The 27586-nt window shown below is 42.3% G+C and overlaps 1 protein-coding gene across 1 annotated transcript; it reads left to right on the forward strand.

The window, feature by feature from the left end:
- The first annotated feature begins 8447 nt into the window (after positions 1–8447).
- LOC141050826 (up-regulator of cell proliferation-like) lies at positions 8448–13637 on the forward strand. Its single transcript, XM_073547496.1, has one exon. The coding sequence runs from the start codon at positions 8630–8632 to the stop codon at positions 13172–13174; it is 4545 nt and encodes a 1514-aa protein (XP_073403597.1). The 5' UTR covers positions 8448–8629; the 3' UTR covers positions 13175–13637.
- The last annotated feature ends 13949 nt before the right edge of the window (positions 13638–27586 follow it).

The following is a 27586-nucleotide window of genomic DNA, read 5'->3' on the forward strand; positions in this document are numbered from 1 at the left end:
GTGGTTCATTTTAATGAAGGTTAGATCATCCACATTTTGGGTTGACAGACGGGTCCTTTTTTCTGTCAGGATTGATCCAGCTGCACTGAAGACTCTTTCCGATAGCACACTTGCAGCTGGGCAAGCGAGCTCCTGTAAGGCATATTGGGCCAATTCAGGCCAGGTGTCCAGTTTAGCGGCCCAATAGTCAAAGGGGAATGACCTGTGTGGGAGAACATCGATATGGGAGGAAAAGTAGTTTGTTACCATAGTTGACAACTGCTGTCTCCTGTCACTTTCCATCGATGCAGTATTACCAGTTGTGTGAGCGGTATTTGAAAAATCAGTCCACAACATTGTCATGAAACCCCTGTCTCCAACGCCACTTCTGCTGTGTGCACCACGAACACCTCTGCCAAGCTGCCCCCGGCCCGTACGGCTCGTGTGAGAACCATCACCGCTGCTGTGTGCTGGGAATGCCTCAAGCAACCGATTTACCAGAGTTGCTTGTTTATTAGCCAATATTAGGTCAAGGTTCTCCTGTGGCATGATGTTTTGTAATTTGCCTTTATAGCGTGGATCCAGGATGCTGGCCAACCAGTAGTCGTCATCGTTCATCATTTTGGCAATGCGGGGGTCCCTTTTTAGGATCTGCAAGGCATAATCTGACATGTGGGCCAATGTTCCCGGTGTCAATGATGCACTGCGAGTGCTGGGTGGAGGAGCACTTTCTGGCAAATCCACATCCCTCCAGTCACGCACAAACCCTGTACCAGACCTTGCCACGCCAACATTTTCACTTGCCCCACGAGATGCATCCTCCTCCCCTAAGTAATCATCCCCATCATCCTCCTCCTCCTCTTCTTCCTCCACCTCGTCCAGGAGAGGTCCCTGAGCAGACAATGGCTGAATGTCATCAAGGATTCCCTCCTCCTCTTCCTCCTCATCAACATTGGCTGCAGACGCCTGCTCCTTAAGGTGCGTCAAAGTTTGCATGAGCAGACGCATAAGTGGGATGCTCATGCTTAGGATGCCGTCGTCTGCGCTTACCAGCCGTGTGCATTCCTCAAAACACTGAAGGACTTTACAAAGGTCTTTCAGCTTCGACCACTGCACACCTGTCAACTCCATGTCTGCTCTCAAAGTGCCTGGCCGTGTATCCTCCCACAAATGCATTATGGCCTGCCTCTGCTCGCACAGCCGCTCCACCATGTGCAGGGTGGAGTTCCACCTTGTTGCAATGTCGATAATGAGGCGGTGGTTGGGAAGGTGGAGCAATCGCTGCAGCTTCTGCATACGAACGGAGTGTACAGGCGACCGGCGGATGTGCGCGCACAGTCTTCGCACCTTCTGGAGCAGGGCTGTTAACTCCGGATAATTTTTGAGGAAGCACTGCACCACCAGGTTCAAGGTGTGAGCCAAGCAAGGTATGTGGCTGAGTTTTGAAAGGGCTACGGCTGCCACAAAATTACGGCCGTTATCACTAACTACCTTGCCTGCCTCAAGATGTACACTGCCCAGCCATGACTCAGTTTGTCGCTTCAAGTACTCGGCCAGCACCTCGGCGGTGTGTCTGTCGCCCAAACACATCATCTGCAACACAGCCTGCTGACGCTTTCCACTAGCTGCTCGATAGGGGGGACACATCGTGTGCAACAGTGGCAGCTGCAGATGGAGTGCTCGTACGACTGCGCTCTGTGGACGAGCTTTCGCTTCTGGAGGAGGTGGAGGAGGAGGAGGGTCGAACGCCTACAGCCAACTGTTTCCTATACCGTGGGCTAGGCAGCACTGTCCCACCACCGCTGTCCCCTGTGGACCCTGCATCCACCACATTAACCCAGTGCGCAGTGATGGACACGTAACGGCCCTGACCATGCCGTCTGGACCATGCATCAGTTGTGAGGTGCACCTTTCCGCTCACTGACTGCTTGAGTGCATGGACAATGCGGTCTTTCACATGATGGTGGAGGGCTGGGATGGCTTTGCGAGAGAAGAAGTGGCGACTGGGTAGGTCATAGCGTGGTACTGCATAGGCCATGAGTTCGCAGAAAGCTGTGCTTTCCACCAACCGAAAGGGCATCATCTCAAACGAGATTAGTTTGGCAATGTGGGCGTTCAAACCCAGTGTACGCGGATGAGAGACTGAGTACTTTCTTGACCTACTCATAGTGTCTGGGAGGGTGTGCTGGACTTGAGAGCTGCATATGGTGGAAGTAGCGGTGGACAGGGCGGACTGAGAGAGGGTTGATGATGGTGATGGAGTTGGTGTTCTTTCTGATGGCCTAGAATCAGTCTTTCGTTGATATAACAGTGGGATTCCCTGACTGCTGTAGCCTTGCAACGACACCTCAACATTTGCTGCTGTGCTAACCGGTGGGCTTACAGTGGGGGAAACAATGTAGCGTTGCTGACTACCTTCGTTGTGATCAGTTGCACATGTGGCACTTGAGGTTTGGTGTTGTGTCCATGCTTGCAAGTGCATGGTGTTTAAATGTCTAAGCATGCAACTCGTATTCAAATTTTTCAGATTTTTCCCTCGGCTAAAGGTCTTTGCGCACTTCTTACAGATAACCTTGGCCTGATCATGAGGATTTTGTTCAAAAAAGTGCCACACTGCACTCTTCCTACTTTGGCAGACATTTTGCGGCCTAGCACGCTGTGATCTTTTGACCCTCTGGACAAGCTGTCCAGCAACTCTTTTGATTTTTGGAACCTGTCTTTGGAGTGCTCCGGGCCTGCCGGATAACAGCTGTTGCGATGTCGATGTCTGCTGTGGATGCTCCTCATCTGAGCTATTGGAAGCAGCACCCTCTTCCCCCAATGGATGCCAATCTGGGTCAACAACTGGGTCATCCATCACCTCCTCTTCAATGTCATGTGCACCTTCCTCTGTGTCACCGTGTATGGTGGTATAGTGTGCGGGAAGGGGCACCTGAGTCTCATCAGGGTCAGAATCTGGCTCTGTACACTGCGAGGACAATGTAGTGCTCTGAGTGAATGTACCAGCAGAATCATCCATCAGCGGCTGTGCATCAGTGCACTCCATGTCAGATTCATCTTGGCCTGGGTAATTCACCATTTCACTTGATAATCCAGGCATGGTATGTGAAAACAGCTCCATGGAGTAATCAGTAGTATGGCCTGCGTCATCCTTCAATCTTGGTTGGGGTGAAGGACACAAGGAAAGGTGTGGTTCATGAACATGAGCCTCCAATGACGACTCAGTGCTTTTACTTTTTACAACTGAAGAAGAGGAGGCGATAGAGCTGGAGGCTGAGTCAGCAATGTAAGACAAAACACATACATACATACATACATACATACATACATACATAGGAGCAGTATTATAATAGTTATATTCTTGTACACAGAGGGCAGTATTATAGTAGTTATATTCTTGTACATAGGGGGCAGTATTATAGTAGTTATATTCTTGTACATAGGAGGAGTATTATAGTAGTTATATTCTTGTACATAGGGGCAATATTATAGTAGTTATATTCTTGTACATAGGGGCAGTATTATAGTAGTTATGTTCTTGTCTATAGGGGCAGTATTATAGTAGTTATATTCTTGTACATAGGGGCAGTATTATAGTAGTTATGTTCTTGTACATAGGGGCAGTATTATAGTAGTTATATTCTTGTCTATAGGGGCAGTATTACAGTAGTTATGTTCTTGTACATAGGAGCAGTATTATAGTAGCTTTATTCTTGTACATAGGGGCAGTATTATAATAGTTATATTCTTGTACATAGGGGCAGTATTATAGTAGTTATATTCTTGTACATAGGGGCAGTATTATAGTAGTTATATTCTTGTACATAGGGGGCAGTATTATAGTAGTTATTCTTGTACATAGTAGCAGTATTATAGTAGTTATATTCTTGTACATAGGGGCAGTATTATAGTAGTTATATTCTTGTACATAGGAGCAGTATTATAGTAGTTATATTCTTGTACATAGGGAGCAGTATTATAGTAGTTATATTCTTGTACATAGGAGCAGTATTATAGTAGTTGTATTCTTGTACATAGGAGCAGTATTATGGTGGCTATATTCTTGTACATACGGACAGTATTATAGTAGTTATATTCTTGTACATAGGGAGCAGTATTATAGTAGTTATATTCTTGTACATAGGAGCAGTATTATAGTAGTTGTATTCTTGTACATAGGAGCAGTATTATGGTGGCTATATTCTTGTACATACGGGCAGTATTATAGTAGTTATATTCTTGTACATAGGAGCAGTATTATAGTAGTTATATTCTTGTACACAGGGAGCAGTATTATAGTAGTTATATTCTTGTACATAGGAGCAGTATTATAGTAGTTATATTCTTGCACATAGGGGGCAGTATTATAGTAGTTATATTCTTGTACATAGGAGCAGTATTATAGTAGTTATATTTTTTATACATACGGGCAGTATTATAGTAGTTATATTCTTGTACATAGGAGCAGTATTATAGTAGTTATATTCTTGTACATAGGGAGCAGTATTATAGTAGTTATATTCTTGTACATAGGGGCAGTATTATAGTAGTTATATTCTTGTACTTAGGGGCAGTATTATAGTAGTTATATTCTTGTCTATAGGGGCAGTATTACAGTAGTTATATTCTTGTACATAGGGGACAGTATTATAGTAGTTATATTCTTGTACATAGGAGCAGTATTATAGTAGCTTTATTCTTGTACATAGGGGCAGTATTATAATAGTTATATTCTTGTACATAGGGGCAGTATTATAGTAGTTATATTCTTGTACATAGGGGCAGTATTATAGTAGTTATATTCTTGTACATAGGGGGCAGTATTATAGTAGTTATTCTTGTACATAGTAGCAGTATTATAGTAGTTATATTCTTGTACATAGGGGCAGTATTATAGTAGTTATATTCTTGTACATAGGAGCAGTATTATAGTAGTTATATTCTTGTACATAGGGGCAGTATTATAGTAGTTATATTCTTGTACATAGGGGGCAGTATTATAGTAGTTATTCTTGTACATAGTAGCAGTATTATAGTAGTTATATTCTTGTACATAGGGGCAGTATTATAGTAGTTATATTCTTGTACATAGGAGCAGTATTATAGTAGTTATATTCTTGTACATAGGGAGCAGTATTATAGTAGTTATATTCTTGTACATAGGAGCAGTATTATAGTAGTTGTATTCTTGTACATAGGAGCAGTATTATAGTGGCTATATTCTTGTACATACGGGCAGTATTATAGTAGTTATATTCTTGTACATAGGAGCAGTATTATAGTAGTTATATTCTTGTACATAGGAGCAGTATTATAGTAGTTGTATTCTTGTACATAGGAGCAGTATTATGGTGGCTATATTCTTGTACATACGGGCAGTATTATAGTAGTTATATTCTTGTACATAGGAGCAGTATTATAGTAGTTATATTCTTGTACATAGGGAGCAGTATTATAGTAGTTATATTCTTGTACATAGGAGCAGTATTATAGTAGTTATATTTTTTATACATACGGGCAGTATTATAGTAGTTATATTCTTGTACATAGGAGCAGTATTATGGTGGTTATATTCTTGTACATAGGAGCAGTATTATAGTAGTTATATTCTTGTACATAGGAGCAGTATTATAGTAGTTATATTCTTGTACATAGGAGCAGTATTATAGTAGTTATATTCTTGTACATAGGGGGCAGTATTATAGTAGTTATATTCTTGTACATAGGAGCAGTATTATGGTGGTTATATTCTTGTACATAGGAGCAGTATTATAGTAGTTATATTCTTGTACATAGGAGCAGTATTATAGTAGTTATATTCTTGTACATAGGGGGCAGTATTATAGTAGTTATATTCTTGTACATAGAGGCAGTATTATAGTAGTTATATTCTTGTACATAGGAGGCAGTATTATAGTAGTTATATTCTTGTACACAGGAGCAGTATTATAGTAGTTATATTCTTGTACATAGGAGCAGTATTATAGTAGTTATATTCTTGTACATAGGGGCAGTATTATAGTAGTTATATTCTTGTACATAGGAGCAGTATTATAGTAGTTATATTCTTGTACATAGGGAGCAGTATTATAGTAGTTATATTCTTGTACATAGGAGCAGTATTATAGTAGTTATATTTTTTATACATACGGGCAGTATTATAGTAGTTATATTCTTGTACATAGGAGCAGTATTATGGTGGTTATATTCTTGTACATAGGAGCAGTATTATAGTAGTTATATTCTTGTACATAGGGGCAGTATTATAGTAGTTATGTTCTTGTCTATAGGGGCAGTATTATAGTAGTTATATTCTTGTACATAGGGGCAGTATTATAGTAGTTATGTTCTTGTACATAGGGGCAGTATTATAGTAGTTATATTCTTGTCTATAGGGGCAGTATTACAGTAGTTATATTCTTGTACATAGGGGACAGTATTATAGTAGTTATATTCTTGTACATAGGAGCAGTATTATAGCAGCTTTATTCTTGTACATAGGGGCAGTATTATAATAGTTATATTCTTGTACATAGGGGCAGTATTATTGTAGTTATATTCTTGTACATAGGGGCAGTATTATAGTAGTTATATTCTTGTACATAGGGGGCAGTATTATAGTAGTTATTCTTGTACATAGTAGCAGTATTATAGTAGTTATATTCTTGTACATAGGGGCAGTATTATAGTAGTTATATTCTTGTACATAGGAGCAGTATTATAGTAGTTATATTCTTGTACATAGGGAGCAGTATTATAGTAGTTATATTCTTGTACATAGGAGCAGTATTATAGTAGTTGTGTTCTTGTACATAGGAGCAGTATTATAGTGGCTATATTCTTGTACATACGGGCAGTATTATAGTAGTTATATTCTTGTACATAGGAGCAGTATTATAGTAGTTATATTCTTGTACATAGGAGCAGTATTATAGTAGTTGTATTCTTGTACATAGGAGCAGTATTATGGTGGCTATATTCTTGTACATACGGGCAGTATTATAGTAGTTATATTCTTGTACATAGGAGCAGTATTATAGTAGTTATATTCTTGTACATAGGGAGCAGTATTATAGTAGTTATATTCTTGTACATAGGAGCAGTATTATAGTAGTTATATTTTTTATACATACGGGCAGTATTATAGTAGTTATATTCTTGTACATAGGAGCAGTATTATGGTGGTTATATTCTTGTACATAGGAGCAGTATTATAGTAGTTATATTCTTGTACATAGGAGCAGTATTATAGTAGTTATATTCTTGTACATAGGAGCAGTATTATAGTAGTTATATTCTTGTACATAGGGGGCAGTATTATAGTAGTTATATTCTTGTACATAGGAGCAGTATTATGGTGGTTATATTCTTGTACATAGGGAGCAGTATTATAGTAGTTATATTCTTGTACATAGAAGCAGTATTATAGTAGTTATATTCTTGTACATAGGGGGCAGTATTATAGTAGTTATATTCTTGTACATAGAGGCAGTATTATAGTAGTTATATTCTTGTACATAGGAGGCAGTATTATAGTAGTTATATTCTTGTACACAGGAGCAGTATTATAGTAGTTATATTCTTGTACATAGGGGCAGTATTATAGTAGTTATATTCTTGTACATAGGGAGCAGTATTATAGTAGTTATATTCTTGTACATAGGAGCAGTATTATGGTGGTTATATTCTTGTACATAGGGAGCAGTATTATAGTAGTTATATTCTTGTACATAGGGGCAGTATTATAGTAGTTATATTCTTGTACATAGGAGCAGTATTATAGTAGATATATTCTTGTACATAGGGGCAATATTATAATAGTTATATTCTTGTACATAGGAGGCAGTATTATAATAGCTATATTCTTTTACATGAGAAACAGCGTTATAATGGTTATATTGTTGTATATATAGTGTGGTAGATCAGCTCACTCAGCTGTACATGGAGGTAGACACGGGAACACTGGCGCTTTTAGGAATGTCCTTGGTTTATTAGCACTAACCACAGTTCTTGTATTAGCGGGGATCAGCCCGCTCAGGGTTAGCAAGACCCACGGTTCAGGAATTAGCAAAACACAAACACTTCTCTGGAGTGTTTCCCTCCAGACACTGAACACTGCTGCTTCTGGAAGCCAGCTACTTAAGCCCCAGACCAAACCCTGGGGAGGAGATAAGGTGGACATCTTCCCACCCACTCTATGATTGTCCACAAAAATCCCAGCCATTATACAAATTAGCTGTTAACCCTTCACAGCACTTAGTGTGCTGGAGGAAAATCTCTGGGTCTTACATCACTGATGCCATTAAGCGCAGTGAAACATATCTCCCTTCCAGCACCTTGCCAGTGACTTTGTCATGATGGGCAGTAGTTGACTTTTGACTTTAATGTAATTTACTATGTACCCATTCAGAATGGTTGTAGTTTCTTTTTTAACTTCCACTTATTTCAGTATTGAATATTTCTTTATATTTTTATTTTCATCTCTGCAGATAAAGAGAAAGTATTTCAACAATTGGTGGAACAGCTGGATGTGAAGACACACTTGACAACAAAGCTTTCCTTGAGTGAAGTCCTAAGTATTGGCCCAGAGAACATAAATGTTCTACCACAACAGATTAAGGATATTATATGGCATGTCCTGAGAAAACTTATGGCTTTAAACCAAACAGCACGGAATATTGAGCTGCAGCAAGATCCTTCTACCCAGGAACCTAATGATGAAGATGATGATAACTATGAAGATATGTTTGAAGATTGCATAAAAAAATATCAGTCTTGTCCCATCAACCCACTGGACATTCTTTGTGTTCTCCTTCATTGTTCAGACAGTTTTCTTCAACAGGAAATTTTAAAGAAAATGTCCATGTGCCAGTTCTCAGTTCCACTTTTGCTTCCCTCTGGTGATGGTTCAAGATTCACCTTCATGCTTTGGGCAATGAGAGATATTGTGAAGAAATGGAGACCTCAGTCTCTAGCAGATAGTAAAGGGTTCAGAGAAGACAATGTGGTGAATATTGAGATGCCGATCTTCTCTTTCGTCAGGTTGGGGCCAAATAAATTATCTAAATCTAAACTACTAAACCAGGTTCTTAACCCAGCTCAACATCATCACGAGTTCTTCATACATGACAACATGGAAGGAGGAAACATTGAGAGGAAGATATCTGATGGGCTGGTGGAAATGTCCTGGTATTTTCCTTGTGGAAATTCTGATGTTTTCTCAGAGCCGATTGCTGTGGTCAATCTACGTGGAGACCTGGAGTCCAACAGGGAGCAGTTCACCTTCCTCACTCGGATCTCATCGGCCACCTTTATATTTATTGAGACTATGAGTGAGAGACAATTCAGGTTGCTATCCTCCTTCAATCCCAATGACACTGAGTTTTATTTCATAGTTTCTCCAGGTAAAGACAAGGTTGTCGACTCAGAGACAAGAAAACATCTGATGAACCTGATGAAAAGGTTTCAAATTGGTAAAAAACATATTTTAACAAAGGGAAGCAATGCCAATGATGCTGAATTCGTGAAACAAATACAAATAACCATTGAAAGGTTTTTTAGAGCAGATCACAAAACTTCATGTATAGAAAGTCTGAAAAACCACAGATACGAACTTCACATTGATGTGGATGAAAATTTTCCGGAATGTCAAAAAGCGAGAGCGCATGCATGTAACATCACTTCACTCATCACAAATGTGGAAGAATATAAAAGGGAGACACTGAAACTTCAAGGGGATCTTTGGAAACAATTGGCTAAAGTGGAAAAAGAGCTATGTAGAATGACAAAACAAGGAGGGCGAGACACACATACGTATGAGACTGAATTAAAACAGCAGCGGATCTCACTGCACCGGGAACAGAACCAACATGACTTGCCGAATGGCATTATGTTATTCATCAACGCTATAACTCATTTGTCTCGGGAAGAAAAACACTATTTCTTAAAGTGGATGAAGTTTGAACTTGATTTAATAGCTAGAAAAAATGTAACTGAACTACAAGTGGAATACAAAGAAAAATCCAAGTCCAATAATTCAGAAGAGCTTAAAAAGATAGACCAGAAATTATCTGATAGCTCCCTCGGGTTAGAACATTTCCTTCGAGAGTTGGGACAATTTTATGAGGCAGAATGTTCCATGATAAAAGAAGACATACTTCCAGAGCACAGGAGACAGTTTGGTGGACTGCCAGCAATAGCTGCCGACTTACTTCTCGATGGTTTTCCATTGGAATTAATTGATGGAGATGCTTCTAATATCCCCATGAAATGGGTAACTGATGTATTGACTGAACTAAATGAAAAAAATGGACTAAAAAGTAAGATGGCAGTGATAACTGTGCTGGGAGTGCAGAGTACGGGGAAGTCCACTCTCCTGAACACCATGTTTGGTCTACAGTTCCCTGTGGCCAGTGGTCGATGTACACGAGGAGCCTTCATGACTCTAATTAAAGTGAAGGAGAACTTCCAGCAGGTGATGGGTTGTGCATGCATTCTAGTTATTGACACTGAAGGGTTGAAAGCTCCTGAATTGGCTTCTCTTGATGACAGTTATGAACATGACAATGAATTAGCAACATTAGTCATTGGGTTGAGTGACATTGCTATAGTCAACATGTCCATGGAAAATGCAACAGAAATGAAAGATATTTTACAGATTGTGGTCCATGCGTTCCTTAGGATGAAAGAAGTTGGAAAGAAGCCAAGCTGTCAGTTTGTTCATCAGAACGTAGGTGATGTGTCCGCACATGAGAACACGCTGAGAGACAGGAAAACACTTCTGGAACAGTTAGATGAAATGACAAAAGTGGCTGCAGCTATGGAAAAGAGAAGGGGAATCACAGCATTCACTGATGTGATGGACTACGATGTCGAGAAGCACAACTGGTATATTCCTGGGTTGTGGCTTGGAGACCCACCAATGGCTCCTGTGAATTCTGGCTACAGTGAAAATGTCTTCAAGCTAAAACAGTATCTGCTTGATTTCATGAAATCCCAAAACAGATCTTCCAACATTCTGGGGTTTATTACTTGGTTAGAAAGTTTGTGGAATGCTGTGAAACATGAGAAATTCATTTTTAGTTTCCTAAACAGTTTGGTGGCTGAAGCTTACAATAACTTGTCTGTGAATTTTTCTCATTGGGAGTGGGAGTTGCAGAAAAAGGTCTACAACTGGATCACCAGCACAGAAAACAAAATAGAGAATCAGTCAGCTGAGAACTTGGGCAGACACACGGTTACCGAGTACAGGGGCGACCTTGAACAGCTGCTGCTCAAGGAGGAAACTAAAATGCTGGAACAGCTGGAAAAGTATTTTGAAAATAGGTTGGAAAATGTGAATCTTGTAGAACGGCATCGAGAAGATTTCATACAGAGTGCAAAATTCTTAAGAAAAGAACTTGAAAGAAACGCTGTCAGTAAATGCAACGAGGCTATTTCTATTAAAAAAGGGAAGTATGAGATCCAGAAGATCCAAAATGAGTATCAACAACTCATAGAAGAAAAGATCACAAATCTCCTGGAAAGCTGTAAAAAGAAGAACCTGGAACTGAGCGATGAAGAAATAAAACAGGAATTTGAGTGGATGTGGGAAGAGACACTATCAGAATTACAGATAGAGACATTGCATCGGAGAAATGTGTGCGAAGCAATGTTACACCAGGTGAAGACTGACCTCAGCAGAAGAGGACCTGTCATAAGTCAGACTTTGGTCCACATAAATGATTTAGAAGACTATGCAAATCAACCTTTTTCCATGAATAAAGACTATGTTGATCAGTCTATGGTTTCACATATTGCAAACAGATTGGGTTTTGGTAACGAACCTTATGATAAGGTAGGAGATCTTGCCACCTCACTGATAGACATGTGTAATAAATATGTCACAGAGAAAGTAAGAACCTCTTCAGACTATGATGATATGTACAGCCAGGAACTATTGTACAAGATTAACACAAAACTTCAGAGTAGAAACAAAAAGCTTAACTTCTCACCAGAGTTTGAGTTGCACATCAAACTTTTCATCTTCGCGAAGGCATCAAAAATGTTTCAGAAGATGCATGACGTCTTCATACAAAAAAACGACCCTAAAAAATGTTTAGAAAACCTGAAACCTCAGTATTTGACAACATTTCTCAGTATATTTAAAGAGAAGGATGAAAGCTGGACTAGAGTCAGACAGTTTTGTGAGAGATGTCTAAAGCCGGCCATCATGGAATACATCTTCAAACATCTGGGAGAAAAGATGGTAGATGACATTTTAAATGGTGTCGATAATATGAGGTTCAGCAGCAGAAGTTATTTTCAATGTAACATGTTGACAAATTTACTGGAAGAAATGTCTTTTGAAAAATATGTACAATACATCAATTCATATGAGGAATTTTCAAAAACCTGGATCCTGAATTATATCACAGACAAATATCAATTCACGGAAACCTTAGGACCATTGTACGAAAATATCTTTTCTTTCATTTGTGCCAAAATTATAATCGTTCTGCAAGATAAAACTTTTCTTCAAAGTGAGAATGTTTCTTCATTTTTGGAAAGTATTTGCGAGAAGTTGAACGGAGAATTAGTGATTTCACAGACCGAAATGAAAGTCATTAAGTTCCATAACACAGTGAAGGTGGAGCAATTTGCCTCTAAGATTCAGGATTTACTGACAGAAATGAAAGATCAAGTCCTATCAGATCTGAAATCTATGAATCTGGACACCGTGCTTTCCAGAGTCACACTGAAACCTCAGGATGAGTTATTGAAGAAAGTGATTGGATGTGGACATCAGTGTCCGTTCTGTAAAGTCCCCTGTGAGGCCGGAGGAGCCGACCATAGGGAGCACTTTGCGTCTGTCCACAGACCTCAAGGTTTGGGGAAATACAGATGGGAAAAAAAAGAAGATTTAGTGACAGATATTTGTTCCATGGCCGTTGTGTCTGCAACCAGTTTTAAAAACTCTGACACTGGTGGTAAATATCACCCCTACAAAGAGTATCGCACATACTATCCAAACTGGACCATCCAACCCGACCCCAGCATCGAGTCTTCGGATTATTGGAAATTTGTCGTTGCCCAATTTAATGAAGAATTTGCTAAAGAATATAAAGCTAAACCAGCTAAACTGCCCGAGGACTGGCACCAAATCATGGATATTCAGGCTCTTGAAAGTATACAGAAAGTTTTCAATTTGTATTAACTAGATTAAGTGAAGGAACCTTGGCTTCTGATCTTCCTTGTAATATCTGTTTTCGTTACTTTCAATATTTCAATCTAAATATCAACCAATGAAAATGTCGTTAAAACAACACAATCTATAAAAAAAAAAACCTTGTTATACAATGATACTATATAGATATAGTACAGGATCGGCCATTTATATGGCTACATCTGAGTGGACCATTTATAAAGCTGCATCCAAAATGGCCAACTTCAAAATGGCCGCCATGGTCACCACCCATCTTGAAAAGTTTCCCCCCTCCCATATGCTAATGTGCCACAAACAGGAAGTTGATATCACCATCCATTCCCATTTAAGTTAGGTGTATCCATATACATGGCCCACCCTGTATATAACTGGTAGCTATTATACAGTATATTGGAAATAATTGATAATTTTCTATAAATATCATACACTCATTAATAAAATCTTTTCATCACAATTTGAATTTGTTGGGAATGTTTTATTGAGAAACTCTAAGCAATCAACACAAGAACGGGTTGCTTGGACAGAAATACAAACCTTACAGATTATAATTCTGCACACGGATGCTCTTCGGGATTTCTGACTTGATCCTTCACAAGCATCTAGTATTGACCAACAAATAAAGGGAAAATCCCACAGAACCGTTTTTTTAGAATATGCAAAAATGTTTATTACAATAATTTTATTTTTCCTGCTTCTTTTATCTCCACTTTTTGTAAAGTAAATACAAATTATGCCAAACCCATTAATGAAGAATTAAGAAAATTGCTAAGAAACTAAAGAAAATACCAAACCACCTACCTCATTACAACTTGCATGGTTTCCTTATTAACATCCCTTCTTCAGTTGACCCCACAGTGATGAAATATTTTGTATTTTGAGTAACCAGCCCCATTTACATTATATATTTATAGGGATGGATCTGGCTTAGAGTTGAGCGACTTTTGGTTTTTTAGGGTCGCGTTTCGTTTCGTGAAACCCGACTTTTCCAAAAGTCGGGTCGAGCAAGATCGTCCGATTATAGGGAAAAGTCGGGGTCGTCCCGAAACACGAAACCCAATGTAAGTCAATGGGGAATAAAAGTCGGCAGTGAGAGGAGGACAGGAAACACACCTACAGTGCCCATTTGAATGCCAAAAGCATCAATTCTTCTTTCTTAAGCTTGTCAACCTTAATTAACTTCATAATACAAGTTGCGAACTGAAAAATGGGGGTTATTTGGCTACAAACTGTGGGGGGGGAGGGCTGGCTCCAGGTTTTCATGTGCCCTGGGCGAAAGAGCGCCCCTTTAACACATACCACAACTCATCATGCTCCGATACGGCAGAGAAATAGCGGTATAGTACAATGAAAAATACCTCACTTTTTACATCTCATTACGAGGCCCATCTATTTCTCCATACAGAATCATTGGTCCCATATAATGTTTGAAACAGTATATGATGAGCTCCACATAATGCTACAGTATATGTTGGTCCCCATGGATGAAGCTCCACTGTCTTATGGGCCCAAATAATGCTCCAAACATAATGGGCCCCAATTCTAATGCTCTAGTGTATAATGGGCCCTGTAAATGCTGCTCCAGTGTCTGATGTCCACCTTTGGAATGTTCCAGTGTATGGTGGGCCCCATCTATCATTCTCCAGAGTATAGTGCTCCCCAAAAATTGCTGTCCCAACATTGAAAACAATCAAATAAGTCTCCTCACTAGGGAATCCCTGTACTAGTCTGGACAGGTGCTGTAGCTTGCTTAACAGCTCGCCAGCCGTTCTCACGCCCAGTATGGATTACACGTGATTGCACAAAGGTGAGAAAGGGTACCGTGGGCTAGGCAGCACTGTCCCACCACCGCTGTCCCCTGTGGACCCTGCATCCACCACATTAACCCAGTGCGCAGTGATGGACACGTAACGGCCCTGGCCATGCCGACTGGACCATGCATCAGTTGTGAGGTGCACCTTTCCGCTCACTGACTGCTTGAGTGCATGGACAATGCGGTCTTTCACATGATGGTGGAGGGCTGGGATGGCTTTGCGAGAGAGGAAGTGGCGACTGGGTAGGTCATAGCGTGGTACTGCATAGGCCATGAGTTCGCAGAAAGCTGTGCTTTCCACCAACCGAAAGGGCATCATCTCAAACGAGATTAGTTTGGCAATGTGGGCGTTCAAACCCAGTGTACGCGGATGAGAGACTGAGTACTTTCTTGACCTACTCATAGTGTCTGGGAGGGTGAGCTGGACTTGAGAGCTGCATATGGTGGAAGTAGCGGTGGACAGGGCGGACTGAGAGAGGGTTGATGATGGTGATGGAGTTGGTGTTCTTTCTGATGGCCTAGAATCAGTCTTTCGTTGATATAACAGTGGGATTCCCTGACTGCTGTAGCCTTGCAACGACACCTCAACATTTGCTGCTGTGCTAACCGGTGGGCTTACAGTGGGGGAAACATGTAGCGTTGCTGACTACCTTCGTTGTGATCAGTTGCACATGTGGCACTTGAGGTTTGGTGTTGTGTCCACGCTTGCAAGTGCATGGTGTTTAAATGTCTAAGCATGCAACTCGTATTCAAATTTTTCAGATTTTTCCCTCGGCTAAAGGTCTTTGCGCACTTCTTACAGATAACCTTGGCCTGATCATGAGGATTTTGTTCAAAAAAGTGCCACACTGCACTCTTCCTACTTTGGCAGACATTTTGCGGCCTAGCACGCTGTGATCTTTTGACCCTCTGGACAAGCTGTCCAGCAACTCTTTTGATTTTTGGAACCTGTCTTTGGAGTGCTCCGGGCCTGCCGGATAACAGCTGTTGCGATGTCGATGTCTGCTGTGGATGCTCCTCATCTGAGCTATTGGAAGCAGCACCCTCTTCCCCCAATGGATGCCAATCTGGGTCAACAACTGGGTCATCCATCACCTCCTCTTCAATGTCATGTGCACCTTCCTCTGTGTCACCGTGTATGGTGGTATAGTGTGCGGGAAGGGGCACCTGAGTCTCATCAGGGTCAGAATCTGGCTCTGTACACTGCGAGGACAATGTAGTGCTCTGAGTGAATGTACCAGCAGAATCATCCATCAGCGGCTGTGCATCAGCGCACTCCATGTCAGATTCATCTTGGCCTGGGTAATTCACCATTTCACTTGATAATCCAGGCATGGTATGTGAAAACAGCTCCATGGAGTAATCAGTAGTATGGCCTGCGTCATCCTTCAATCTTGGTTGGGGTGAAGGACACAAGGAAAGGTGTGGTTCATGAACATGAGCCTCCAATGACGACTCAGTGCTTTTACTTTTTACAACTGAAGAGGAGGCGATAGAGCTGGAGGCTGAGTCAGCAATGTAAGACAAAACTTTTTCCTGATGCTCTGGCTTTAAAAGCCGTTTGCCAACTCCTAGAAAACTAAGCATTCGAGGCCTTATGTAGCCAGACGATGACGCAGGCTCAACACCTCCTGCATTCGGTCCTATTTTGCTCTTGCCACTACCATCAGATCCACCACCAACACCATCATTACCAGCTGCCAACCCCCGCCCAATTCCACGGCCTCTTCCACCAGCCTTCCTCATTTTTGGTAGAAATGTAGACAAAATCCAACAAACTATATAGTATGTAAAACAAGGTGTCTATAGGACAGGGGAGATTTTGAATTTCTGCACACACTTTTGGACACTGGACACTTTTGGATTGTGTGAGGCCCAATGAATATCTGAGCGCTATGTGACAAGCTCGATGGCACAGCTGTGACCTAAGTGACTAGAGGATAAGTGAGAGTTTGAATCTCTGCACACACTTTTGGACACTGGACACTTTTGGATTGTGTGAGGCCCAATGAATATCTGAGCGCTATGTGACAAGCTCGATGGCACAGCTGTGACCTAAGTGACTAGAGGATAAGTGAGAGTTTGAATCTCTGCACACACTTTTGGACACTGGACACTTTTGGATTGTGTGAGGCCCAATGAATATCTGAGCGCTATGTGACAAGCTCGATGGCACAGCTGTGACCTAAGTGACTAGAGGATAAGTGAGAGTTTGAATCTCTGCACACACTTTTGGACACTGGACACTTTTGGATTGTGTGAGGCCCAATGAATATCTGAGCGCTATGTGACAAGCTCGATGGCACAGCTGTGACCTAAGTGACTAGAGGATAAGTGAGAGTTTGAATCTCTGCACACACTTTTGGACACCGGACACTTTTGGATTGTGTTAGGCCCAATGAATATGTGAGCGCTATGTGACAAGCTCGATGGCACAGCTGTGACCTAAGTGACTAGAGGATAAGTGAGAGTTTGAATCTCTGCACACACTTTTGGACACTGGACACTTTTGGATTGTGTGAGGCCCAATGAATATCTGAGCGCTATGTGACAAGCTCGATGGCACTGCTGTGACCTAAGTGACTAGAGAATAAGTGAGATTTTGAATCTCTGCACACACTTTTGGACACTGGACACTTTTGGATTGTGTGAGGCCCAATGAATATCTGAGCGCTATGTGACAAGCTCGATGGCACAGCTGTGACCTAAGTGACTAGAGGATAAGTGAGAGTTTGAATCTCTGCACACACTTTTGGACACTGGACACTTTTGGATTGTGTGAGGCCCAATGAATATCTGAGCGCTATGTGACAAGCTCGATGGCACAGCTGTGACCTAAGTGACTAGAGGATAAGTGAGAGTTTGAATCTCTGCACACACTTTTGGACACTGGACACTTTTGGATTGTGTGAGGCCCAATGAATATCTGAGCGCTATGTGACAAGCTCGATGGCACAGCTGTGACCTAAGTGACTAGAGAATAAGTGAGATTTTGAATCTCTGCACACACTTTTGGACACTGGACACTTTTGGATTGTGTGAGGCCCAATGAATATCTGAGCGCTATGTGACAGGCTCGATGGCACAGCTGTGACCTAAGTGACTAGAGAATAAGTGAGATTTTGAATCTCTGCACACACTTTTGGACACTGGACACTTTTGGATTGTGTGAGGCCCAATGAATATCTGAGCGCTATGTGACAAGCTCGATGGCACAGCTGTGACCTAAGTGACTAGAGGATAAGGGAGATTGGATTGCTTTTAAAAAAGCAGTTTGCGGAGCAGTGGGTAAACAGCAATGCCAGCCTGTCAGGAAGCCTTAGAAGGCAGCCCAACAACCAACACCACTGATACACCACTATATAGCCTCCCCTTGCACTGCACACACAGTGACTGGTGTGTTGTGCAGGCCAAATCGCTAGCAGCAGAAGCAGTTTTTTGGTCTTCTTCCCTGCCTAACGCTCTCCCTACAGAATCAGCAGCAACCTCTCCCTATACTGAGATCGGCAGAAGTAAGATGGCGGTCGGCGTGCACGCCCTTTTATACCCCCTGTGACGCCCACCAAAGCAAGCCAATCACTTGCATGCCCTTCTGAAAGATGGTGGTGACCCGAGCCTAAGTCATCACGTTGCCCACAGTGTCCGTGGATCCTGATTGGCGCAAAACAAACTTTTGAAACGCGACTTTGGCGCGTAAGTCGCCGACCTCGTGGCCGACCTCATCCTAGGGTCGGGTTTCGTTTCATGAAACCCGACTTTGCCAAAAGTCGGCGACTTTTGAATTTTTTCGACCCGTTTCGCTCAACTCTAATCTGGCTCAGTTTACTTCCTCATGGGAGGTGAGAGATACCGATGATGTTACGACTCTATGACTCTGCTTACCTGCTGAGACTTATGCACCATCAGCAGATACCGTGCACTTGTCCTGTTCATTAAAATAGGACACTTATATCATACTTACCAATTGTGCATGTTTTGGCAGCATTATGGGGCTGTAATGTCATCGGCACTGGAAGATACCTCAGGAAGTGTGCGAGCCCTGAACTGGGAATTACAACAGGAAGTGTGTGAGTGCTGAGCTGGGAGTTACCTCAGGAAGTGAACGAGCCCTTACAGCTGTGGCCAAAAGTATTGACACCCATGCAATTCTGTCAGATAATACTCAGTTTCTTCCTGAAAATGATTGCAAACACAAATTCTTTGGTATTATTATCTTCATTTAATTTGTCTTAAATGAAAAAACACAAAAAGAATTGTTCTAAAGCCAAATTGGATATAATTCCACACCAAACATAAAAAAGAGGGTGGACAAAAGTATTGGCACTGTTCGAAAAATCATGTGATGCTTCTCTAATTTGTGTAATTAACAGCACCTGTAACTTACCTGTGGCACCTAACAGGTGTTGGCAGCCAGTTGACATGGATTAAAGTTGACTCAACCTCTGTCCTGTGTCCTTGTGTGTACCACATTGAGCATGGAGAAAAGAAAGAAGACCAAAGAACTGTCTGAGGACTTGAGAAACCAAATTGTGAGGAAGCATGAGCAATCTCAAGGCTACAAGTCCATCTCCAAAGACCGGAATGTTCCTGTGTCTACCGTGCGCAGTGTCATCAAGAAGTTTAAAGCCCATGGCACTGTTGCTAACCTCCCTAGATGAGGATGGAAAAGAAAAATTGACAAGAGATTTCAACGCAAGATTGTGCGGATGTTGGATAAAGAACCTCGACTAACATCCAAACAAGTTCAAGCTGCCCTGCAGTCCGAGGGTGCAACAGTGTCAACCAGTACTATCCGTCGGCGTCTGAATGAAAAGGGACTGTATGGTAAGAGACCCAGGAAGACCCCACTTCTTACCCCGAGACATAAAAAAGCCAGGCTGGAGTTTGCCAAAACTTACCTGAAAAAGCCTAAAACGTTTTGGAAGAATGTTCTCTGGTCAGATGAGACAAAAGTAGAGCTTCTTGGGCAAAGGCATCAACATAGAGTTTACAGGAGAAAAAAAGAGGCATTCAAAGAAAAGAACACGGTCCCTACAGTCAAACATGGCGGAGGTTCCCTGATGTTTTGGGGTTGCTTTGCTGCCTCTGGCACTGGACTGCTTGACCGTGTGCATGGCATTATGAAGTCTGAAGACTACCAACAAATTTTGCAGCATAATGTAGGGCCAAGTGTGAGAAAGCTGGGTCTCCCTCAGAGGTCATGGGTCTTCCAGCAGGACAATGATCCAAAACACTCTTCAAAAAGCACTAGAAAATGGTTTGAGAGAAAGCACTGGAGACTTCTAAGCTGGCCAGCAATGAGTCCAGACCTGAATCCCATAGAACACCTGTGGAGTTATCAAAAAATGGCAGTTTGGAGAAGGCACCCTTCAAATATCAGGGACCTGGAGCAGTTTGCCAAAGAAGAATGGTCTAAAATTCCAGCAGAGCATTGTAAGAAACTCATTGATGGTTAACGGAAGCGGTTGCTCGCAGCTATTTTGGCTAAAGGTTGTGCAACCAAGTAATTAGGCTGAGGGTGCCAATACTTTTGTCTGGCCCATTTTGGGAGTTTTGTGTGAAATGATCAATGTTTAGCTATTTGCTTCATTCTCTTTTGTGTTTTTTCATTTAAGACAAATTAAATGAAGATAATAATACCAAAGAATTTGTGTTTGCAATCATTTTCAGGAAGAAACTGAGTATTATCTGACAGAATTGCGGGGGTGTCAATACTTTTGGCCACAACTGTAGCTGGGAGTTATCTCAGGAAGTGTGCGAACCCTTAGCTGGGAGTTTCCACAGAAATTGTGTGAGCGCTGAGCTGGGAGTTACCTCAGGAAGTGAACGAGCCCTTAGGTGGGAGTTACCTCAGGAGGTTTGCGAGCCCTGAGCTGGGAGTTTCCTCAGAAATTGTGTGAGCCCTGAGCTGGGAGTTACCTCAGGAAGTGTGCGAGCCCTGAGCTGGGAGTTTCCTCAGAAATTGTGTGAGCGCTGAGCTGGGAGTTACCTCAGGAAGTGAACGAGCCCTTAGGTGGGAGTTACCTCAGGAAGTGTGATAGCCCTGAGCTGGGAGTTTCCTCAGAAATTGTGTGAGCCCTGAGCTGGGAGTTACCTCAGGAAGTGTGCGAGCCCTGAGCTGGGAGTTACCTCAGGAAGTGTGCGAGCCCTGAGCTGGGAGTTACCTCAGGAAGTGTGCGAGCCCTGAGCTGGGAGTTTCCTCAGAAATTGTGTGAGCCCTGAGCTGGGAATGATCTCAGGAAGTGTGCAAGCCCTTAGTTGGGAGTTACCTCTGGAAGTGTGCAAGCCCTGAGCTGGGAGTTACCTCAGGAAGTGTGTGAGCCCTGAGCTGGGAGTTACATCAGGAAGTGTGCGAGCCCTGAGCTGGGAATTACCTCAGGAAGTGTGCAAGCCCTTATCTGGGAGTTACCTCAGGAAGTGTGCGAGCCCTGAGCTGGGAGTTACCTCAGGAAGTGTGCGAGCCCTGAGCTGGGAGTTACCTCTGGAAGTGTGCGAGCCCTGAGCTGGGAGTTACCTCAGGAAGTGTGTGAACTCTGAGCTGGGAGTTACCTCAGGAAGTGTGCGAGCCCTGAGCTGGGAGTTACCTCAGGAAGTGTGCGAGCCCTGAGCTGGGAGTTACCTCTGGAAGTGTGCGAGCCCTGAGCTGGGAGTTACCTCAGGAAGTGTGCGAGCTCTGAGCTGGGAGTTACCGCAGGAAGTGTGCGAGCCCTGAGCTGGGAGTTACCGCAGGAAGTGTGCGAGCCCTGAGCTGGGAGTTACCGCAGGAAGTGTGCGAGCCCTGAGCTGGGAGTTACCGCAGGAAGTGTGCGAGGCCTGAGCTGGGAGTTACCTCAGGAAGTGTGCGAGCCCTGAGCTGGGAGTTACCTCAGGAAGTGTGCGAGCCCTGAGCTGGGAGTTACCTCAGGAAGTGTGTGTCCTGAGCTGGGAGTTACCTCAGGAAGTGTGTGTCCTGAGCTGGGAGGCTTCTCTCAGCCGTTTCTATGGCAGCTTGTTGTGAGAATAATTAACTTTCATACAGGAAAGATCTATATCTTTGTACCGTGTTAGCCAGTAGATAGAAGAATATTCAGAATTGAGAGTCCTCAGCGGTTGATACCTTTTAATGGCTACCTGAAAAGATGGTGACACATTGCAGCTTTCAAGACTACTCAGGTCTCTTCATCAGGCACAGACTAATACAACGTCTGAAGAATCACATATTTATATGGAAAACAGCACAGAAATAAGGCTATACTTTCATACACACATTGGCCAGTAGATGGCAGCAAAGCACATTTATGTCTCCTCAGTATACAGTGCAATGTATTACATCCCATAACTCACAGCGCCCAAACTAATCCTGACACACTGGAACAAATCTACTGCCACAAGACAGCTGCCTCATCCAGCAGCAGTAGAACGGGCATCGGGATACCACAAATCCATTCTTGAGATATTAACATTTTCTTTTATTCTAAGCTAGTTGCCTAGGAGACCGACCACCACTGCCATCTAGCTTGTAAGCAGTGTGCTAATGCTGGCTGGGATTAGGAGTTAGCATTGTGTTCCAGCAACCCTGGCCAGCTTCCAACCAGAGCTTACACGTTCCATAGAAAATTGTTTGCAAACCTTGTGCAAGTTCTGTTGTCTAGGAGAAGTGGTCGGTCTCCAAAGCAACCATCTGTAAACAAAGAAAAGTGTCAATATTTCAAGAATGTCTGAAAATTTTAATGAGCAGTGAATTGCAGATTTGCTTGCATTTACAAGCTGTATCCGATAAATTCCATTTGTGAAGATGGAGTAAAGCTCCTTTAATTCTGTAAAATGAATAAACATTATGTGAGAACTTAACCCCTTAACGACCGCCGATACGCCTTTTAACGGCGGTAGTTAAGGGTACTTAAACCAAAAAAAGTGTATAGCGCCTCTCAGAGTCGGATTCTCTCCGGGGTCTCTGCTGCCAGGGGTAGCCAAGACCCCAGAGAACATGATTTGGGTCGGTTTTTACCAACTCCGCTTTTGCGATCGCCATCATTAACCATATAACTGCGACCGCAAAAAAAAGCCGCTATTTTGCATTAACTTTCTCTCTCCTCTGATGTGATTGCACATCAGAGGAGAGAGAAATAAGGTCCCCGGTGGTCCTCTCGGTCCTCGGGCCCTCCTGCATCCTCCGGTGGGCGCCACCCTCTTCTTCCTGGAAGAAAATGGTGGGCGCATGCGCGGTGCACCCGCCGAATCTGCTCACCACACATCTAGATAAGCTCCTTGAGGGGGTCTACTTTTCAAAATGGGGTCACATCTGGGGGGTTTAAGCACATCAGGGGCTCTGCAAACGCAACATGATGCCCGCAGAACATTCCATCAAAGTCTGCATTCCAAAATGGCGCTCCTTCCCTTCCGAGCTCTCCTATGTGCCCAAACAGTGGTTTACCCCCACAGATGGGGTATCAGTGTACTCAAGACAAATTGCACAACAACATTTGTGGTCCAATTTCTCCTGTTAGGCTTGTGAAAATAAAAAATAGCAGGCTAAAAAATAATTTTTGAGGAAAAAAAATAATTTTTTTTATTTTCACTTTGTTGCGTTATAAACTCTTGTGAAGCGCACTTGTGGGTTCAAAGTTCTCACCACACATCTAGATAAGTTCCTTAAGGGGTCTAGTTTCCAAAATGGGGTCACTTGTGGGGTTTTTTCACTGTTTAGGCACATAAGATGCTCTCCAAACGTGACATGGCGTCCAATCTCAATTCCAGCCAATTCTGCATTGAAAAAGTCAAACGGCGCTCTTTCACTTCTGAGCTCTGCCATGTGCCCAATCAGTGGTTCCCCCCACATATGGGGTATGGGCATATTCAGGAGAAATTGTACAACAACTTTGGGGGTCTAATTTCTCCTGTTACCCTTGTAAAAAAAATAAAAATTTGGGGGTGAAAAGATAATTTTTGTGGGAAAAAAAATGATTTTTTATTTTAACGGCTCTACATTATAAACTTCTGTGAAGCACTTGGAGGTTCAAAGTGCTCACCACACATCTAGGTAAGTTCCTTAAGGGGTCTAGTTTCCAAAATGGGGTCACTTGTTGGGGGTTTCCATTGTTTAGGCACATCGGGGGCTCTCCAAATGCAACACGGCGTTCGATCTCAATTCCAGCCAATTCTGCATTGAAAAAGTCAAACGGCGCTCCTTCCATTCCAAGCTCTGCTGTGCGCCCAAACAGTGGTTTACCCCCACATATGGTGTATTCAGGAGAAATTGTACAACAAATTTTGTGGTTCATTTTCTCTTTTTACACTTGTAAAAATAAAAAAAAAATTGGTTCTGAAGTAAAATGTTTGTAAAAAAAAGTTATAATATTTCCGTTTTTTTCATAAATAAATTCAAGTCATATCGAAGAAATTTTATCATAAAGTACAATATGTCACGAAAAAACAAATTGGCCTGGTGATTGAGCTGAAAATTGGCTCTGTCACTAAGAGGTTAATTAGTGTAGGAAAAAAAATATTTAGCAGAGGAAGTTGTGAACTGGCATGGGAATGTTCCCTTAGGTATACAGTGTAATTGTTAGGGCAGCCTAATATTTGATGTGAAGCCTGTGGCTCCATTTGTAACCATCGCAGAGGCGTTTACCGCTCCTGATTCACGGTTATTTTCATGCTGTTTTCTTCACTTATTTCGCGACATTCTACTGTTACGGAGTCACTGCCACTGATGAATATTTCCGCAACCGCTTTGAAATATTAAAAACTTATTCTTTTTGATAATTTGACAAACTGCAAACCCTAAAACCTAATGGTGCTAGATAATGTCAGAAGCCACATTACAGTAAAAACTCAAAAGAAAGCCATAAAAATCTAACCGAGGTTAATTACAGCCTCCCAGTACAATATATGGTTGTAAAATTCGCTTTTCACCATGGTAATATGTGGCCTCCTCTATTGCAGTGTTTCTTTTCCACGCTAATTAAGCAATTAAAGTCCGATCATAGTATTAATACTATAATAATTTTCACTTTGGACCTGGAGCGCCACCTGATGGTGAAAAACTGCTATATGGATTCTTCATTTTTGAACAAGCAGCTGGGAAAACGGTAAATTTCCATTACAGGGGTGGCCAGTGTTGGACTGGGTTGGCAAAAGCCCACCAATAACATTGTCCGTCAAGCTACATGCATAAATATCCTGCGTCTTGTATAGAAATTTACCTTTGCTTCTATGTAATATTAAATCAGACCTTTTTTCTACAAATTGTGTAGTCAGCATTCCTTCACAGGGGCCTACCAGTGGATTCTCCTGTTCCCCAGTGGGCCAGTCCGAGCCTGGAGGTCGTTCACTTTTGGTGTCAGTTTTTTTTGTCTTACCTAAATACATGTAATTTTTGGTTAAAAATCATTTTTATAATTGGGTTATGTTAAACATTTTGAACCATTTACCATCTTAACCCTCTGTCTATTGCTGGCTGCAGAATAATTAAACTGAAAATCCATCAGTTAACTAATTATGGGGCTACAATGGGAAAGTTTGTATTTTCTTATGTGTTTTTTTTATTTTTAACGCCTCTCAATAATCTATGACCTCATCAAAGTTAAATGTGCAAGAAAACAAAAAGCCTGTAAAAGCCAAATAGATCACCATGTTTAATGAAAAACAACAGAAAAAAATATTTTTACCTCAAAATACATGCATTTAAATTAAAAAAACAAAAAACGTTCCCCCAGAGGAGGACAATCTCAAACTGAACGTTCCGCCAGAGGAGGACAATATCAAACTGAACATTCCCCAGAAGAGGACAACCTCAAACTGAATGTTCCCCCCGAGGAGGACATCCTCAAACTAAACGTTCCCCCAGAGAAAGACAACGTCAAAGTGAACGTTCCCCCAAAGAAGGACAACATCAAACTGAACGTTCCTCCAGAGAAGGGCAGCCTCAAACTGAACGTTCCCCCAGAGGAGGACAACCTCAACTCAAACTGAATGCTCCCACAGAGGAGGACAACCTCAAACTGAATATTCCCCCAGAGGAGAACAACTTAAAACTGAATGCTCCCACAAAGGAGGACAACCTCAAACTGAATATTCCCCCAGAATAGGACAACCTCAAACTGAATATTCCCCCAGAGGAGGACAACCTCAAACTGAACGTTCCCCCAGAGGAGGACAACCTAAAACTGAATGTTCCCTACTAGAGGACAACGTCAAACTGAACATTCCTTCAGAGGAGGACAGCCTCAAACTGAATGATTCCCCAGAGGAGGACAACCTCAAAAATTGAATGCTCCCCAGAGGAGGACAACATCAAACTGAACGTTCCCCCAGGGGAGGACAACGTCAAACTGAACATTCCCTCAGAGGAGCAGTCTCAAACTAAAAGATCACCCAGAGGAGGACAACCTCAAACTGAATGTCCCCCTAGAGGAGGACAACCTCAAACTAAACATTCCCCCAGAGGAGGACAACATCAAACTGAACGTTCCCCCAGGAGAGGACAATGTCAAACTGAATGTTCTCTCATAGGTGGACAGCCTCAAACTGAATGTTCCCCCAGAGCAGGACATCCTCAAACTGAACGTTCCCCCAGAGGAGGACAACGTCAAAGTGAACGTTCCCCTAGAGGAGGATAACATCAAATCAAACTGAATGCTCCCACAGAGGAGCCAACCTCAAACTGAACATTCCCCCAGAAGAGGACAACGTCAGACTGAACGTTCCCCCAGAGGAGGACAATCTCAAACTGAATGTTCTCCCAGAGGAGGACAACATCAAACTGAACGTTCCCCCAGGGAAGGACAACGTCAAACTGAACGTTCCCTCAGAGGAGGACAGCCTCATACTGAATGTTCCCCCATAAAAGGACAACCTCAAACTGAATGTTCCCCCAGAGGAGGGCAACCTCAAAAATTGAACGTTCCCCCAGAGGAAGGCAACATCAAACTGAACGTTCCCCCAGGGGAGGACAACGTCAAACTGAATGTTCCCTCAGAGGAGCATAGCCTCAAACTGGACATTCACCCAGAGGAGGAAAACGTCAAACTGAACGTTCCCCCAGAGGAGGACAACCTCAAAATGAACATTCTCTCAGAGGAGGACAACCTCAAACTGAACGTTCACCCAGAGGAAGGCAACCTCAATCTGACTGTTCCCTCCAAGGAGTTCAACCTCAAACTGATGCTTAAATATTTAATTTTTTTATTACATTTTTTAATATCTTAAATGGTCCTTTTCTCTAATCTTTAATGAGTTGCTGTCACAAAACCCCCAAAGCACAAATCAACCTCCCCCTGACATCCTTCCATCACGGCTCGCCTTCCTTTCGGTCCCTGGATTGGCACCTGACGCTCCAGATCCTGAAAAAAAATACAGCTAGTTTCACATCTTTTTATATCATTTTCACATTATGTCCATATTTATTTCTGCCAGTAATTAGTGATAATTTATTTCATCTGTCTGTAATACAGCTTATCAGACGATTTTGGGACATGAAATCTTCTTTCCTGTTTTCAGCTACTAAATTCATCTGAGGAAGACTCATTTTCAGAGCAGAAACATGCATCTATCTCAGAATCCCGACCCAATGACAAAGCTGTAAAATCATTTCTATTGTATCCTACTGAAAC

Source organism: Dendrobates tinctorius, unplaced genomic scaffold (assembly GCF_039654945.1).
Source record: "Dendrobates tinctorius isolate UK_male_01 unplaced genomic scaffold, ASM3965494v1 ptg000152l, whole genome shotgun sequence".
In the NCBI taxonomy this organism is placed as follows: Eukaryota; Metazoa; Chordata; class Amphibia; order Anura; family Dendrobatidae; genus Dendrobates; species Dendrobates tinctorius.